Raw genomic sequence first — 17,698 nt, forward strand, 5'->3', positions numbered from 1 at the left:
AGATTTGCAATACACAACTTATATATATTTATATTCTTCTGCGCGGTGAATAAACTACATATTTAGAAATCTACTGAAGTGTTGACTACTAAAGTGACGCCACATTTAAGCAGCTGGATCTGTATTGCGGCGGGGGCATTTTGTTTTGTTTTCAATTGTGAGATGGTTGGTCGGTATGAACTGTTTCGCGTGAATAGCAAGTTGCAACTCGATAAACACGTTGACCATCGACGAATTCACTCAGTATGACTGAACAGTTAATGATCTATAACTGCTTCATTGCACATGTCGCGGTATTCCTGTCTATAGCCCAAAGTAAGTGCTGTTGTCTGTGTTGTAAGTGCGTGTCAGCTGAAAGTTACGTCGGTGAACGTCTATTCTATGAGAAAATGAGTTGCAGTGTGCTATGTACCGTAAGTTCGCTGTTAATGTGATGGATTGCGCTTGTTTTCTCTTGAGGTGTGTACTATTCAGTTTATTGGTTTCTAACACCGGCTTGTTTATGACAGCCTTATCATCAGGGCATATTATTCTGACTCACATCCTCCAATGGCCGAACGTATGTGAGAGCCAGTGCCGGATTTAGGGGAGGACAGACGGGGCACTTGCCCCGGGGCCCCCACCACAAAGGGGCCCCCACCAGTAAAGGTCTTGTCCAAGGGAAATCTGTTTTGCATGCCTGAAACGCGTCCCTGAAACGGAAACTTGGTAAGAATCTGTCCTGCATCCACGCATATCGACCCCGAATAACACATTGGATAGACATAGAATACATGAGGGAGCCCCCACAGCACAGTGCCCCGGGGCTCCCACCACTGTAAATCCGGCACTGGTGAGAGCCCAGACGTGATTGAAACAAAGTCGCAATTAACCACCATGTTTGTGTCAGCTTGCCATGTGAGCACATTTGCTTGCATCTTATCCGTTTGGTTATGTGTCTGTCCCCCGTAGTCGCTCCATTATGCGAAGCGTTTGCGCGCGTAAGGCACATGTGCAATTAATATCTACTCTTTGTCCCTTCACACAGGTGCCTACCAGCTCCAACCGGCTCCCAAGGTGGAAGCTACCATTGGAACCTCTAAGGTCTTTAGCACCGCTGTCGAATTGCCAGCCAACTCGACAACACAATTCACTGCTTTGGGCATTGGTGCAACGTTGCGGTATTTAGTGTTTGAAGTGCACACACAAGTTGAACCTGTGACTCTCTCTTATCACTCGGATTACCCATCAAAAGTTACTGACAGTGACAGTGGAACAAACTGTGGCCTCGTGTCGCTTTTGGATGCCTTTTCTGTAGAGGCAACAACGTTTATCCACAACCCTCTCAATAAAAATGTCAGTGCACTGCTCGTAGTTCTCTCACATGGACAAGAAGGTAAGAAGTTGTTTCGTGTACAAGTTCCGACAAAATACAGAACCCAAATGTACTTTGATCTTGTGGTATTATTGCCTGATATCACACGCTTCTCCAAAGCCACACATTATTCAACGCAGTGTGCAGATGTTAAGCGTAATGTTAATGAAGAAGTGAACTATGAGCCTTCATTGTTGATAAAACTGCATACGCGCGGGCAAGCTGGTGGATGAAATCCATGACGACGAAAGGCAGCATTTTGTTCCTCATTGTTGACTTCTGGCATGACATCAAGAGCAATGGGTAAAAACGACTGGTGTTTGTGCAGAACAAAACGCTGTAACAATATAGACCTCGCTAATAAGCATGCTCAACTGTCCCTCACTCACCGTCTCGCCTCACTCCTCAACTTCCCACAAAATACATGCTTATTACATTTGCATTAATAGAAAAGGCTTTAGATCCACAAATTTACAATAAATTAGACTGATTGAGGTCTACTCCATAGTTCAGACCCCATATTTTGGATTTGAAACAGCACCTTGAGGTTGAAAATTACTAACAGAGTTCGCATCCTGAGATTGTGCATAACATTTGCTTCAAAAGTTGACCGAGACATCGTTCACATGCAGTGCCACAGGTCTGGCATAGTGATACGTGCCCTCTTACGCAAGAATGCATGTTTATAATGAGGGTTTCTGGCTTGTGGCATTCAATTTGTCAGATATTCGGTGCGAAAAATCTGTAGTTAACACGGCACAAATTGGCGATGTCTAGTGATCAGATTTCAGATGTGGGGATCCTCTGTGAAAATGAGCAAAAGAAAACTAAAGTGGCATTTCCTATGCGGACGGTAAATGCAACATTTTTGTCACTTTTTTTTTCGTTACAGTATCAACTGCTAAAACTTGAATTTGTTGAAATGAACTGCCAGGTTAAGGTATTCGAGCATCACGATGCTCCGTTCCTTTCGTTGCAATAACGTTAACTGTTTGTTATCCTTGTTCCAGTATATTTACAATCAATCAGTCAATAATCAGACAACGTTAAGTTCAAAAGTACACTCTCGACATCACAACTTGATACGGGCAGCACAAGCGAGTTGAAAGCTGCAGCAGAGCACTGGGTACTGTTGAACACGAACCGTCCAAAAGATACTAACAGAAAACTCATTTATTGAGTGTACCTTGATACAGCACATAATTTGTAATGCTCATTTTAGTGATTATCGGTGTAATTAGTTTCGCTGACTACATAACAAATTTACCAGTGTACATTTATCGATGCTTTTCGTTATATAGAAACAAAAAATTTATAACATAACGGACGGTTCTTGGAACGAAATTTTAAATCTGTAAATCTCGATGACAGACCATGAGATGCCTTTTTTTTTAAGTTTGACAGAGTGACACAAATGGTCTCTACGTGCAAACAGTAAAACCAGAGTTGTACACGTTACTCGAAAAAAGTAATTGATTAGAATTCTGTTACTACTGAGCGAAAAGTAATTCTTTACCATTACAAATTACTTCATCAAAAATGTAATACGTTACTGATTAAAAATGTAACGCGTTACTTTTTCCATTACTTTTATATTGTGGGCCATACTAAAGCCAACAAGCCTACAGCGAATGCAACCATGCAGCTCTCGTTTCAAATTCTAATATGAGACACTAACATATATGATACATGAAATTGCCAAATACATTTCAAAACACGATACAAAACACACGCATATATTTCAGGTTGATATACACATTTACATCTATATGTACACAACACGGACGCCCGTATTAGAGTCTTATTTAGTGACTCTAGCCCGTAGAGGCGTCGAAACATCCGCTTCGTTTTGTTACTATTGTTGTGTTCAGCCCGTATAATTTATCAATACAGTCACCTATTTTACTGTTGCTCCAGTAGGTCGTGGTTGTAGGGGATTATCATATTACTGTGGTGTGCATGGAACACGTGTGGACTAGAGACGGCCGTCACAGTGACCTCTCCGTCATTGCTTCAGTCGAATTCGTGGTGGAACAGAAGAACAGATTGGCATGCTGAAAAGGGTTGCCATTGTTGACAGAAGGTTAAAAAAGTAATCGATTACTCAGTAATTGATTACCGAAAATTGTAATCAGATTACTTGGAAAATTACTTGCTCACAAAATTAATTGATTATGTTAAAAAATTACAGAAAAATGTTAGTCTATTTTCGAACATCTGTCAAGGTCAAGTTGGTTAACTCCTTAGTGTCAGCGCTGAATATTGGAAGAATGTCGAAAAGTACTTGGACTTTCTGATGGAGATGCAGAACAGGCACCATTTGAAGGAGCCTGTCTGTGAGCTACTTAATACCGCGTGCTCGAGGTTCAGCACCCTGCAATTTGCCAGTGATGTGCTGTTCACCACAAGTTAGCATGTCAAGTTGTCGTCGTAGGTTTGGTATCCATATGGTTGCACGTCTGTTCAAGGCAAAATCTTCAAAATATGGAATGAAAGCATTTGTATTTCATAGCCGGCCTACCTACCTCGGTTGATCAGTTTGTAACATGTCTGCCTGCTAATCCAAAGGTTGTGGGTTCAAATCCAAGGACGTCAGCAAGTTGGTGATACGGTGCAAGTCACTTAGGCCCTGTTTCACCAATGCCGATTAACATTTGAACCAAGATCAACGGTCCCTTGACTTGAATTTAACGCTGAACTCTGCCCCACTAAAGGGAGTTATTGTTACTGAAACATTCATCACTAACTAATGTTTGTAAAAGAGAATTGAGCATTAACATCAAGTTTTAATGACCCTAGACCTCGGTTCAAAGCTAGCCATCGTTGGTGAAACCTCGGCCTTAGACACTTGATCTTCCACGAGGGACATCGTAAAAATAGTGGGCTGTGCTTTCGGTCCACTTTAAAGACCCCCCTTGGGTGGGCAAAATTAATCCATAGGCCGGCCTCTGTAACGGTCGCTCATGATCATAGTCATGTTTTTGACATGATGGAACAGATTAAATTGGAACATTAAATGGCCTGCTAAACAGTCTCGTCCAAAACTGCAGTTTTATTATTTACTTATTTTTTTATTTCGGCTTCAGTGATGTGGCACCTAAGTGCTTCATTACAACGTACTTTATTTCTACACACCATTTATTATGAGAACACTATCATGCTAATCGTTTACTATTTGCCATCCCAGATCCGATTCCAGGTGGTTGCAACATGGAGTTCCCAGTGGAGATATCTCCATTTCTGCGTCTCTCAGTCAGCAGAGCAGACGTGACAGTGGAGTTCCAGCACGCCAGCAAAGGATATCCACGCGACGGGGCACAGCCGCACTGTGATCGTGGGCTCTCTAATTTTCACTATCAGATCTACGTGTACTATCTGAACCAGCGAGACTACACCGAACTACATTACTTTGATGGGATATCTCGCATGATTGATGCCCAGTCCATCAAGGAGAACGCCCATGCCGTACGTCTCACTTCTGTCTCTTCAAATCTCTTTCGCTGAAATAGCTGGAAAAGATCCTACATCCACTGTCACAGCGAGCAAAAAAATTTGCAGAGTAAATGCTTGGTGTATGCTCCTATCTGTACAAGGGCAGGCTCATGCGAGGCTACTACACAAACAGTGGATGAAACAGTGCCAGTACACATCACAAGAGAGCGACAGGCAACACAGCCACTCTCATGTGATGTGTGCCCGCTGGTACTTTCCCTACTTGGTCTATGCACCGACTACTCCAATTCTCCGTCTTAGTTGGCTACTATGCAAAACTGCTGACTTGTGCTCAAATTGGCAGCCTTCCAAAATAAATGTGAATACTTATCATTTACATATTTTATGTTTGCACTTTGCAAAATTAGTGCATTAATTATGTAAATTTCGAAGAAATGTAAGAGGTAGTCTTGATTGAAAGCCCTCCTTTTTATGCGTGAAATGCTGTTTTAGTGTACCATCGGATTTAAAGGAAAAATTAAGTTACGCTTAGCAGTGCTCGAAACTGTGCATCATTAATCAAGCAGTGAATCAGGACACGCCATGCAAAATATTTTTGCTCAATGGCATCGTGTTGCTACTCATGTAATTTACAAAAGCGCTGTCAAAGACCGACTATACGCCATGCAGCGTGACCTTGGAGCCTGATCTCCTGGGGTGATGTGATCAGACCAGCTTGTCATCAGTCGTAGCGAGCAGCTGCAAGGTTTGATTGCCCACCGAAAATTTGTCTGCTGCTGGTGCAACGCCGCACTACAAGCAACACACTTCATACGTGACGTCAACATCACTTATTCACTTACAGGGTCTCAGAAGGGGTGGAGCAGTTTGCAGAGGGCCCATATGTCAAAGACCTCTTTCACGAGGTAGAAGTCTGCTACGATAGTCGTTCTTGTACAAGAGCACATATTATTTGTTGCATAATTTGCTGCAGCCAAAATCAAACAAAAAAAGTCATAAAGGGGTCTTTCACTGCCCCTTTAAAAGGGACGGTCGCACCCGGAAACCCATCTATGAAACCATTACCGCTACGTTCGGCATCGGCCAACAATCTGCCCGGCTAATTGTTTCGTCCAAAAGGTGCTTGGATATGAAATAGACGAATTTTAAAGGTCCGCGCTGCTTTCGCAGCCGCAGAAGCTCCAGTATCGTGACGTCACTCGATAAGCGGAGAGTGAGGGAGGAGAGGCGCCGTCCAGACGCCCCGCAACTCTATGAGATGCCGGCATGGCCATGTCATTTCTTTAGGTTGCGCCCCCGTTCGTTCGTAGCGAGTGACGTTTTCTCAGAGAAGAAATTCCGGAATGCTCTCAACATCCGACATCTGCTCTCGTCATGTGTTCTGTCAAATAACGGTCAAACTATGCCACTACTCCATTTGGGATTTTCGCCACTGTGGTCAGTGGTCCTGCAGGAACAGAGGACACTATATTTTTCAAATCGTAGCTTTAAAGTAGCTAAATATAGGTGACAAGTGACTAAGGTGGCGCAAGCTATGGTGATGTGTTACATATATAAATGACCTTCTGGAAGTCTTATGCCTACCCCCAGGTGAACAAAATTAATCCACAGACCGACCGCTGCGGGGACACTCATGATCATATAGTTGTCTCGCGACATAAAGCCACAAATAATCTAATGCCCTCTGCTGCAATAATAGCTTTTTGATCTCTGATATGCTTTGGGTACGTACAAAATAAATTTTTCTAGCTATTTCATTAAAGGGGTTGCGACAGGTAGTCCCAGGTTATCCCAGATAAACATAAAAGATGGTTCTTTTATCCGATGTGAACCTGCATTCCAAGTTTTACAGCGCAGAGGGTAATAGAACCGGAGAAAATTGGCACCGCGAATACCGAAACCCACTTAGCTCTGACATCACAGCACGCATCTCCATCAGTGAGGGAGTGCGAGAGAGGTCATGCGCTTACGGCTACCAGTGGAAGTGGCTGCAGCTTTGAACACTGTGACGTCAGTGCTTTGCACGGGCCTGGATTCAAAGGCTTGTATCTCGCGAAGTACGACAGGGAGAATAATAACTCCACCCTGGAGCGGGGTACAATGCGTACATGATGTTTAGAACCACAACTATCAAAGTGCCACAACCCCTTTAAACGTCTCATGAAAAAAAAGTGTCTTGCAAAATTTTGTCAAACTTTGATTAGGTGCAGGTATCTTTTTGTGACCCTGTGGACCATGTTTAAATCCTGGTGCTTGAAATGCCTGTCATAGTTATGATTTTGAACTTTTCATTGGTATGTGCTATTGTACTTCATAGTTTTTCGTTTGGGTATAAGTTTTTGTGTATGCTTTTGCACCTCTGGAGCAGGCATGATTGATGCATATTTTTTAAAACTGGAGGATTGTTATCTCTCTCTCTCTCTTTTTTCTCCAATGCATTTTTGGTCTAACACCACTCTAAACATACCTCAAACCGAAAGGACTTCATTTCTACTCCGAAAATTGGTGCATGTTAAAGTGCCCGTTCTGGAAGGCAAAATTAATGTACAGACAGGCTGCTATGACATCACCTTATGAGTATAGTTGTTTCGCAAAATAAAGTCAAGAAATATCATTGAAAATTGTTACAAAAGTGAAAATTGCTGCAGCATTCCTGCACAACCTGTACACTGAGCACAATTTTTTTTTTCTTGCTCCAACACCACGTTTCAGGTAAAATTGTCTGGCTGCAGTTCCTAATTTCTGCACTCAATTTTGCGTCAGGTGCACGGACACCGTGAGATTCCCCAAACGAGAGCTCTGCTTCTCTCGTACCCTGGTGAGGGTGCCGTCTTCAACATCATAGTGCGCTATGAAAGTCCTGATGGTGAAGTGCGGGAAGCAGCTTATGTGCCCATTGCGACATACGGCTGCACATGGTTTGCACGAGAGAAAGGCTGCGAACAAATGAGTACGTGGCTATGACATGACTTCAAATAACTGTCAGTGGGAGGCAACATAATAATTTCGTCCATTTTTTCCTGCTAGGTGGAGGACTCGGCATGGTGTTTGCCATTGTGATCACGCTAGTGGGGCTGATCATATGCTTTAGAGGACATCGCCTATTCACATTCAGTATGTAATGAACTAATGTAATCTAGTATGTTCTTTTATATCTTGCAATTTTATGTCTTCGCCATCATCGCAGTTTGTTGATCTTCTTCTTAATTATGACTCTAAAACAAAAAAAATTTAACCATGTATCTTCCACAGGTATGTTCTTTTTCGGATTCCTCGCGTTTGCTTTGATGTCCTTCATGCTACTGACAAAGTACGGAAGCTTTTCTGACACAGGTGAGCCATCAAGTGTTTGTTCTAGTTATCATGTTCCTACAGGACTTCCATCATGTCTTCGTCCAGATCGGGACGTCCTGACATTCGTTGGTGGAGCTCTCGGTGGTATCTTGTGGATGGGGTTCTGGTGGTTCCTGGGAGTTCCAGTCATATCCATCATCCTCTCCGGTCTAGTCTTTGGATTCCTCATGGCTTCTACGTTGCTTTTTACACCCTTTGGTAAGTTTGTGTTCACTCGTGTTGGCAAACTGTTGCTTCTAAACAATACTAGTATTTATACATTTTATCTGATTTAATTGCTTGATTGCCATTACTCACAATTCTTGCAGGCATGCTTACAAAAAGCCAGATAGTACAAAGGCTCGTACGTGAACGACACTAAATGCCTTCATTAAAGAGGTTACGCATTAGGTGAACAATCTGGTCTCAAACAAAAGCTCAGAAACATCTGTCATGATTGACACAATTGAAACGATGATGAATGATCAAACATGATTTGTAATGCTATTCAAAGCTGCCGCGTGAAGCATTTTAGAATGAGTCACACTGAATTATCTGCAATCAAATGTTTTATTTTGCGCTGCTTACCCAAGTAGAACCAACATACACAACGAACAACCCACACCTATGTCACATATCCATGTGAACCCTACCCCCTTGAGATCGATCTGAGGCAGCCTTAAGCAGCTTGGTGAGAAGGAAATGAGTGTGAGAAACAGGAATCATATCTGATGGTTTGATTTATCCGATGGATCAAGATGGATTCTTTTTATTGACCTTCTCCAAATTTTCAATGTTTTGTGGAAGGAACAGTTTTTATGTTGTAGTATACAGATTGAAGTTGCAGTTGAAGTAGTTTGAGAAAAGGGCCAGGCTAGATTGGAGTGCCATTTTAACAGCTACATTTTTTGTTTCTTTGCACAAGGGTAAACTCACTTCCATTCACTTGAGAGATCGTTCCCCAACAGTTGCGCTACAAATCTTTTGTTTTCATTAATTGGTTAATGAACAGTTTGAAGTCCTCTCAGTCAACAACTTTATTGACTAACCATGCTTAATTCTTGTGCTCTTGTGAATAAGTTGAAAGAGACAGTGTCAAATCTGCTTACAAACTCTGTTATCGCTAATTACTTTTAAGATCTCTCAATCACATGCAGTTGCAGAGAGATATATTGCACTGCCTCCACATTTCTTAGGTGACTCCTACTTCCTGAAGAGTGACTTCATATACTGGATGTTCCTCATCTGTATTATGCTCATAATTGTGATACTGCTCCTTCCAGTCACAAAGTTTGTAAGTACCGTAACTTCTTTACTATGTGCAATAGTATTTGGCTGAGCTGTTTTACCTCATGCCAAACATCGAGATTCACATGTTGTCTCTGTGTTTTAGCTGAGCATTTTGTCTTGTGCGGTGGTCGGCGGGTATTGCTCCATCATTGCACTCGATCTGTACCTCAAGACATCTCTGTCCTTCATAATACTGAACGTCCTGAAAAGGTCCCTGATTGAAGGTGGATACCACGCAAGTAATGAGGTACCTTTCCAGGCAAATGGTAAGTACCTCTCACTTTACCTGTACTCAGTGGCGTCACTAGGATATGCACCACCCCGGGAGAGGGTGCGGGAGCTCTTTGCATCACCTCACGATAATGGATCCCTTTCCATATCGGACTGTACACGATACATAACAATATCATACCATGGTGAGAAAAAAAAATGCGCTCACAGAGGGCTCCTCATGTCGCTATTCGTGTATTCACACGAGCGACATTCCCGGAAGACGCGAAAAACATCACAGCTTCCTGAGCGCGAGCACTTGACGTCCAGTGTTCACATACACTGCTAACCGTGGGGAATATCCTGCAACACAGTCACAAGATATTCTGTAGCACACGACAGGAAAGACGCTGACAGTGTCGTCTGCGAAGTGCGCAGTACGCCACTCCCGATATTCTGCAGCGTGTGAATGCTCACGTAACACGGGACAGAACTTCATCTCTGTAAGCAGTGCTTTTTGCTTTTTCTTCTTCTATAATCTTCCGTGAGGATGTCGGTCGTGTGAATACACAATATAGAGAAAGAGAGGTACTGCTGCGGCACATCACCCCCTTCCGTCGCGTCACCCGGTACGAACCGCACCCCCCTTAGTGACGCCACTGCCTGTACTTATCTGTATGCTTTCTATTTATGTGCTGTTACTGAACTTCTCATGTTATTGCACAGATGTGATACTTTCTCTCACGTGGGCTACACTCTGCATACTGGGGCTACTACTGCAACTTCGTTTTGAGCGAGACCGGCCACCATTCCCACAGTCCCCGTATCGGAACTGGCTCCGTGAGCGAGCCCGCCGTGCGGGTCGACGCATTGCGGCTACGTGTACATGCCGGGCGCCACAGGCTTCGCCTAGTGCCCCTCCCTTCCGCTCTGAGACAGATCCATTGCTAGGTGGGTCTGGACACACAGTGAGGCAGTACAACACAATGCCAGAGCCACCACCTCCATATTTCAATGACTGAGCATTGATGTGGTGCTGGCAAAATGGTGTGCATGCAAAAGTTCAGGTCAGTGCAGAGCGCTGAAAGCAGCCGTGCTGTACCATTGTGGTTTCCCGTTGGGCTGTGAAGCCATCGTTGGACGCACTTGCATTTTTGAACTAACGATCAAACGAATTTAATAGAGTGCCTACCTCGATGGGTGTCTGTATGTGGCGCATGTGCCTACCTCTATATGTGGTGCATGTTCTGCTGTCACAGCTCATCGCAACTGCCTGGATGTTTAGCAGTTGCCAACAAATTTACAATGATGTTTCACTTTTACGCTTTATGTGTGGTTGTTTGTGTGTAACCACTCACTGCATTGTTAGCACACCAAAACTTCCTTTGTGAGCAAAGGAATGAGCAGGTGCGGCTGTCCTTTTATAGTCGTGCACACTGCTACAAGAGCATGCTGGTACCGTCTTAGGAAGATGGCTACGTTACCGACATGTGATGTTGGCTCGTGCTTTTTATTTTATGAGTACTTCAGTAACACATTCCTTATCAACGTTTGTATTACGGTCACAGGCAGAGGCCACAGTATGTTATATCTACTAGTCATGCTATAGGCATTTTCCTTTTATACTGTTTGGAATGTGTATTATAGTGCAAAGTATACTGCCACTTGGAGAATACCAATTGGTGAGGATGCCACTGTCTCCAAGTAAATGATTTGAGAATTCAGAGCACTTTTAACAACTTCACTGCATTGATCAATGGTTTCTGTGCCTTTATGAACATTAGAAGTCCATGTGCGACGTCTTATTGCATACGAACCAGGTTATGTGAGCTGGAAATGCAGAATGTATACGCATGTTCTAGACTAATCTAATTGTCGATTTCTGCAAAATTAGGTATGAACACCGACAACGGTATTGCAAGGCAGCACCAGTGTCTTGTATGCATATTTAATGTTCAGTACTAAGTTTGTACAAGTTCTTATTTTCTGAAAAAGTAGGTTGAGTTTATTCTGAACAGAGTTCAAAAAGAGCTTTTTTTTTTATTTCCACTAGTCTTGGCTGTAAAGTTCCAACAATTCCATTTGTTGTTTGCATTACATCTTAAGTGTGGTTTGTTCAACAACTTTATACACACAGTGTTTTACAAGGAGGCCAAAGAGTTCTGGGTCACACAGAAACAGAAATTTTGTTGAAAAGAAAACAAACTGAAGAGGTTGGACACCATTTTCTCGCATAATAACTTTTCGTTTTTATAGGAAGTTTGATCTGTCTGAGTGGTTATGTTGGCAATTGTACAAGGCATGTCCAGTTCAACTGTGTTCCAATAAACTAGGAGTTTGCAAAACTGGTTAACATTGTGATTGGAATAACACTGCAACAAAGGAGAAAACAATGGATGCATGTGCCACACATTTCAACAAGGCAATTTCAACAACTAAAATTGACTAGAACACGAAGGGTTTGCCGTTGCAAGATTGCTGTGACATGTATGGGGAAATCACAGTTTGTAAAAAAAAATGTTGACATTTGGGAAAAGGCAATAACAACACTGTAAAATGGACATAAATAGTTACACCTAGACTGGTCCTACACAAACTCAGTGTTTCATCAAGAGCATTTGTTAAATTAACAAAGCTTTGAAAATGATTATTTTTATGTGCATCGCTATTCGTTTGAGAAAGTTTGCAGATTTTGAGCACTTTTTCCGTGAATAAGTTGAAAAATAAAGCCAAGAACATATATGGTCAAATGAAAGCTCACGATTCAAATGTTGTTGGTTGCCAGGTCAGATCAACTTTTTTCTTTTTTTCATTGTTTTGGCTAACTGCCACAAAGTCTGTGAATTTGTCTTGATGAGACAACAGTGAATGAACAAGCAGTGCCGTATGGCTGTGAAATTAAAGTTTCGTGCACGAATGAGAAACACTCTTACAAAAATTGCTAGTAGTCTTAAATGAAATTTGATTAGTGTGAAAGAGAAAAATTTGCCAGGTACCAGGTGTTCTAGCTTAAACTTAACGCTGTCTTGGAAGTCTATGCCCATTATAAAAGATGAGAAAGTATCTAGTGAACAAATGCATAGATGTGCATCTATGCATGCACAGAAACAAATGCACAAAAATAACTAACATGCATGAAACAGGATTCAGGATTGAAAATGTCCAAGTGATGTCTAGTGCGAGATTTCAAGTGGATCACTTTGTATAATGCAGAACTGAAATGCACAGTTTGATTCGAGATGCACTCAATCCCCCCTCAACTACAATCACACAGTACCTTGCAAGTTTTCAGAGGTTTCATACACACCTTACTCGCAGCAAAGATGCCTTCCGTCATTGTTTGACATCCTAAGCTGGGAGTATACATACAAGGTGTGGTATCAGTCTGTTTCTCAAGTGTTGAATACACTATGTTCACATCACTGCTTCAGAAAACTGCTGCGACTATGTCACTGACACTTGTATCCATGCAGTGCTTGCAAGGAACAGAAACTTGATATCTAGCCATGTGACCTTTATGACTGTTAGCTTTGTTCTCAGTGCTGTTGCATTCTTTCAGAGAAGCACTGCAAAATTCTAAATTAGTCTCTTGTGCTTGAGTTCCAGCAATGTTGGCGAGAGGATTGCTAATTTTTGAAGAACCAGGAGATGTTACCATTGCATGACATTCGCAGGACATGCAAGATTTTGATTTGTAAGGTGTGCCATGGGTGTTCAATTTCGAGTAACCTATTGAGGAACTTGAAACTTTTGCACGTATCAGAATGCTGTACCTCACATGGGCGGCTGTGCTGGAATCATTCAGACCTAAGCATAAATGGAAGATGACAGCAGTATATACACTTCTTGGTGGTACAGAGACTGTAGATCTCTTTGAAATTAGAAATTCATTTTTACATCAGTGCATGACAGTATCTAGTTTCCACTGATCCAACATTTCCCACCAATGCCCCCATAGGAGCTAGTTTAGCCCCTGTAAAGACCAAGAATGAAAAGAAATAACTAAAAACCACAAAAAGTCCCAGCTCGAAGTTTTCAGTGGATGATGCCAGCCTTCCTTGAGGGCGTGCAACAGGCCACAACGCAAAGATATCAGTAAGGGTGAGCAGCACCACGCAGGGGATGGACACTGAACAGCAAGTGGACAGTGTTGTGTCAGCAGCATGTTTCCGGTCAGTTCTTTGGGTGTTCCTGGTTAGCTGCATAGGCCCTGGCTGTGTGGCCGAAGTGGGTCGTCGGGTACCCAGCCAGGGGCCAATGTCACTGTAGCCGTGCCCAATAGTTGGAGGGTACGGACAAGTCAGCCGTCTGGCCTGGGACTTGCACAGGCACCGTCACGCCCGGCGAGATCACACCTGGGAACACAAAACAACAGTCAATGCTATGCTCAGAGCAATTAAGAAAATGTATGGGACTGGCAAAGTGACAATTAAGTGCATGCTTTTATCGGAGTATTAACGACCAAGAATACAGGCAAACAGTCAAGAGCAAGACCTGACTCCCTTCCCAGGGGCACGGTAAAAGTAGTGAAGCAGTACTATAGTTGGTGACAACTTAAGTCCTACAACTGGGACCGCCCACTCATCCGTGGAAGGCTCCTGCGATTGGCTACCAGCCTTTGCACAACGCCTCCGCTCCGCGATGTAGTGCCGGCTCTCTCCCCCCCCAGTCGCACTACATTCGCGCGCGCGGAGCGACTCTTGTGTGGGAGCGGGGTCAAGTGTATGACTTACGTTGTCACTGACTATAGGAAGCAACAACAACTTTATTTTCGACCTTGGAGAGTGGGGAGTTTCATCGCTATAGGAAGCAATATGGAATAGTGGAAAGCAATTTCTGTCAACTTGCCAGCAATGCTGGAAAATTTTGGACTGGCGCCCTTTTTAAGTGCTAAGTCGTTCCAAAAGCTCAATGTCGTATGTAGGCCCTAGGGCTTAGGTACTCACCGGCAGCTGTGCTGTGTGGGCTGGCCCCGCTGACGGCGTAGGCAGGATGGCCTCCACTCAAACCCTGTGCCGGCGCTGAAGCTCTGGATGAGTATGCGCCCAGGCTCAGGGTGTCGTGCAACATATACGAGTAAGAGGCTGCCGCGTCACGCTGCTGCAGACACGGACTCGGTCCCATATTGGATACTGGGGCCATTGGGCTGCATAAAAAAAGATGTTGGCATTGGATACTTGTTGTAATGATGTTACACCGAAGTTTTTGCCTGCTGAGACATGTTATCCAAACAGAAAAGAAGAGGATTGAGTCTGTTTCGTGCTCCAACCCAAAAGGTATAAGGAAACGTATTTGCTGGCTCTGCGTGTGGATGTGGCAGCATGGGTGTTACCTCTGCGGTTTCTATCGTTGCTTCCACGTTCCCTCACTCGCTATGCTGAAACTAATATTTGTGCATTCATTGTGCTGTGGTTAGCTGCCTCATCCATGGAGAAAAGTCATCCATTCATCAGCAGACACAAAGCCTGAGCAACGCAATCAGTCCCCGAGTTCAGATATTTCGTTCCAAGTGTTCAAAGTGCGTTTCGGATGGGTTAATATGTTGATTTGTAGTTCAGTTATCGATTAAAATTTCTATCTTGCCAGCCTCTGTACTTTTTAGCCACACGTACGTCGTATGAGGTAGTAATATTTGAGATAAGTGGCGTATGCTGCGAAGGTCATAGTATCATATACTAAGCAGTAACGAAATCGAGCTGATACACTTAGTGCAATGTGGGAGCATTCTCACTATTTCGGAAAACATTTTGTACCCCGCTGAGCCATAAAAATATTTTTCTATGTACAGCTCTTTGTGCACCACCCGTAGTACAGGGCAAATTTTTCGTACAGGGCCGAAATTCCTTCGTACACTTCTAGCTCGGTCAATAAAAGGCAAAACACTCCCTATGAAGCAATGAAATGAAATCATTCAGTGAAAAGGTGCTGACACCAGGAATCGAACCTGGTCCCTCTTGATATTTCCTTTGTTTACTCCCTACAAACTGTCCCCAAGCTTTGTATGGGTATTAAAGGGACGGTCGTATCCGTTCCAGTCGATCTCGAAACTATAGTGTCATTTTACTCCTCCTGGACAACTGATCACGGTATCGAAAATCGCACACGAAATAGTGGCGTAGTTTGACTGTTATTCGACCCCGAATACGTGACAAGAGCAGACGCCGGATGTTAAGAGTGCGCCGGAAATCCCTCTCTGGAAAAACAAGAAATCGTCACTCCCTAAGAACCAATGAGGGAGCGACCTTAAGAAAAGGAATGTTGCGGATGTCTCATCGATTTACGGGGGCGTCTGCAGCTGCGGAAGCAGCGCTGATCTTTAAAATTCGCTTATTTAACATCTTATCTAAAAAATCTAAAATCTAGCATCTAAAAAATTAGCCGAACATAGTGGTATCGGTTTCATAGATGTGTTTCCAGATGTGAACGTCCCTTTAAAATGTCACTACGGACTTTAAAAAATTGTTTTTTATTTCATTTCGTATTCTAAACAAACCTCAGTCAAAGACCCAGCGCGCAAAATATAAATGCTGTCAGAGAACATTACGCGCTTCAACGAATTTTCGGAAAAACCAGCAAAACTTCATAGTTTCGGATTCTCCCAAGAGTAGGTGACGTCGACGGCAGGGAGCTCTGCTCTGCCGTCTGTCTCTTAGCCCAACAGCGCGCGCAACTTCCCGGACTCCGCTCGCCGCCCCACGTTGCCAGACGCGTGGCAGATTGCGCACCCTATGACAGCATCCATCTCGAAACTGCAAATTAATTTTACGATACTTGCACATCACATAGAGAAACAATATTTTGGGTGAATACTGCGTGAGACACTTGGATTGCAATGGCTTAAGTTCGGTAGGATTCTGAACACACGAGATTTAGTCCGAAAAATTTATTTCACAGAACCCCAAGTGTCCTTGCGGACAAAAATATGCAGAGTTTGAAGGAACTATGAAACTATATTTATTTATTTTTATTTTCCTTTTTTTTATAGAAGAGATGTTCTAAACATACAACCAAAATTTTACATTCGGCAAGCGAACGATTTTCTGAAGGTTATACGGAGCCGCGACAGCTGGCTACGTGCCACCTCGATCTGCGGCAGGAATGTCGTGCGGAGAAACTTTACCCATGACTTGGAAACTTTACCCGTCACCTCTGTGCACGATTTCGTCACCAACGACGGTACCCCTCACACCCAGGTACGCCCATGGCTTGGCCCGTCCGTCGCTCCCTTCTGCGAGCCGTGTGCAAACCCAACGTATCAGGACCACGCGTGTGGTACGTAGTATCAAGCATCAAGAGGAAGGAGGAACGTGAAAGAGGAAGCGATTTCGGCCACTCGTAGTTAAAAACCGACGCACTTTTAAGCGGGGAAAAATTCTAGTGTTCGACACAACGCACAGTCTCTGCAAAAAATTCGAAAAAGTTTGTAGTCCCTTTGAGAAAGCAAAATGGCAACTAAAGTGACGTCTACGACATCGGTCCACATTTTCCACAACACGAATAGGATAAGTATTTGGTCGGTGGATATGTACCTGTACCTGTAGGAGTCGGTCATAGCTGCTGCTGCCGCTGCCGCTGCAGCCATGGGCTGTCCCAGACCCGGATACCCAGCAAAGGTGCCATTGAGTGGAAGCCTCCCTGACGACGGACTGACGACAGCAGTAGGCGATGACGAAGCGTCCCCCAGTGTCCTGGACCTGCTGTGCTGCTGCTGGTGTTGCTGGTGATGACTGCTCTGCTGGCTCCTCAGCTTCTCTTCTCGCCGCCACTTGGCCCGCCGGTTGGAAAACCACACCTGAGCCCCACCCGCCACATCACCCCGAGCTTAACTTGCCCCTAAAGTTCAGCTAACTTCCTTCCACCCTCCAGCTCGCTTCCCGCTGGGAAGCCATGCACTGCCATTTCCTATCATATCCCTAGGGTTCCGCGTTTTCGATGTTTATTTTTGGGCGGATTCGGCGTATGTTTTTTTTATGTTTATTGATTTTCGCGAAATCGGAGTTTTCCGATGTTTCTCCTTGCGTGTACATCGTTTACCCGATAGTTATCCCGTATAGCAAT

At 43.7% G+C, this 17,698-nt stretch overlaps 2 protein-coding genes across 8 annotated transcripts in view; one reads left to right on the forward strand and one right to left on the reverse strand.

Moving 5' to 3' along the window:
- The first annotated feature begins 130 nt into the window (after positions 1-130).
- LOC135394240 (transmembrane 7 superfamily member 3-like) lies at positions 131-11,988 on the forward strand. Its single transcript, XM_064624883.1, has 10 exons — positions 131-315; positions 1,028-1,375; positions 4,542-4,819; positions 7,571-7,757; positions 7,835-7,921; positions 8,060-8,140; positions 8,207-8,359; positions 9,337-9,434; positions 9,534-9,696; positions 10,367-11,988. The coding sequence occupies exons 1-10, from the start codon at positions 246-248 to the stop codon at positions 10,660-10,662; spliced, it is 1,761 nt and encodes a 586-aa protein (XP_064480953.1). The 5' UTR covers positions 131-245; the 3' UTR covers positions 10,663-11,988.
- The window catches only part of LOC135394241 (paired box protein Pax-6-like), a 57,988-nt gene continuing 51,950 nt past the window's right edge, over positions 11,661-17,698 (reverse strand). For 4 of the 7 annotated variants that reach the window (XM_064624885.1, XM_064624889.1, XM_064624884.1 and 1 more), the window contains exons 9-11: positions 17,170-17,432; positions 14,587-14,786; positions 11,661-13,995 (exon numbers count right to left, since the gene is read on the reverse strand). In XM_064624885.1, the coding sequence (XP_064480955.1) occupies positions 13,901-13,995; positions 14,587-14,786; positions 17,170-17,432 (558 nt within the window). In that variant the 3' untranslated portion in view covers positions 11,661-13,900. The remainder of the gene's footprint in view (positions 13,996-14,586; positions 14,787-17,169; positions 17,433-17,698) is intronic. The other 3 variants (XM_064624886.1, XM_064624891.1, XM_064624887.1) reach the window with 2 other exon arrangements.

This window comes from Ornithodoros turicata, chromosome 5, assembly GCF_037126465.1.
Source record: "Ornithodoros turicata isolate Travis chromosome 5, ASM3712646v1, whole genome shotgun sequence".
Classification (NCBI taxonomy): Eukaryota; Metazoa; Arthropoda; class Arachnida; order Ixodida; family Argasidae; genus Ornithodoros; species Ornithodoros turicata.

What these genes read in the sequence shown, in the direction of transcription:
- LOC135394240 (XM_064624883.1), top strand. Translation starts at nt 246, where the DNA reads ATGACTGAACAGTTAATGATCTATAACTGCTTCATTGCACATGTCGCG. An exon ending in ACATCGCCTATTCACATTCA is followed by an intron (nt 7,922 to 8,059) that starts GTATGTAATGAA and finishes TATCTTCCACAG; the next exon opens with GTATGTTCTTTTTCGGATTC. An exon ending in GTTGCTTTTTACACCCTTTG is followed by an intron (nt 8,360 to 9,336) that starts GTAAGTTTGTGT and finishes CACATTTCTTAG; the next exon opens with GTGACTCCTACTTCCTGAAG.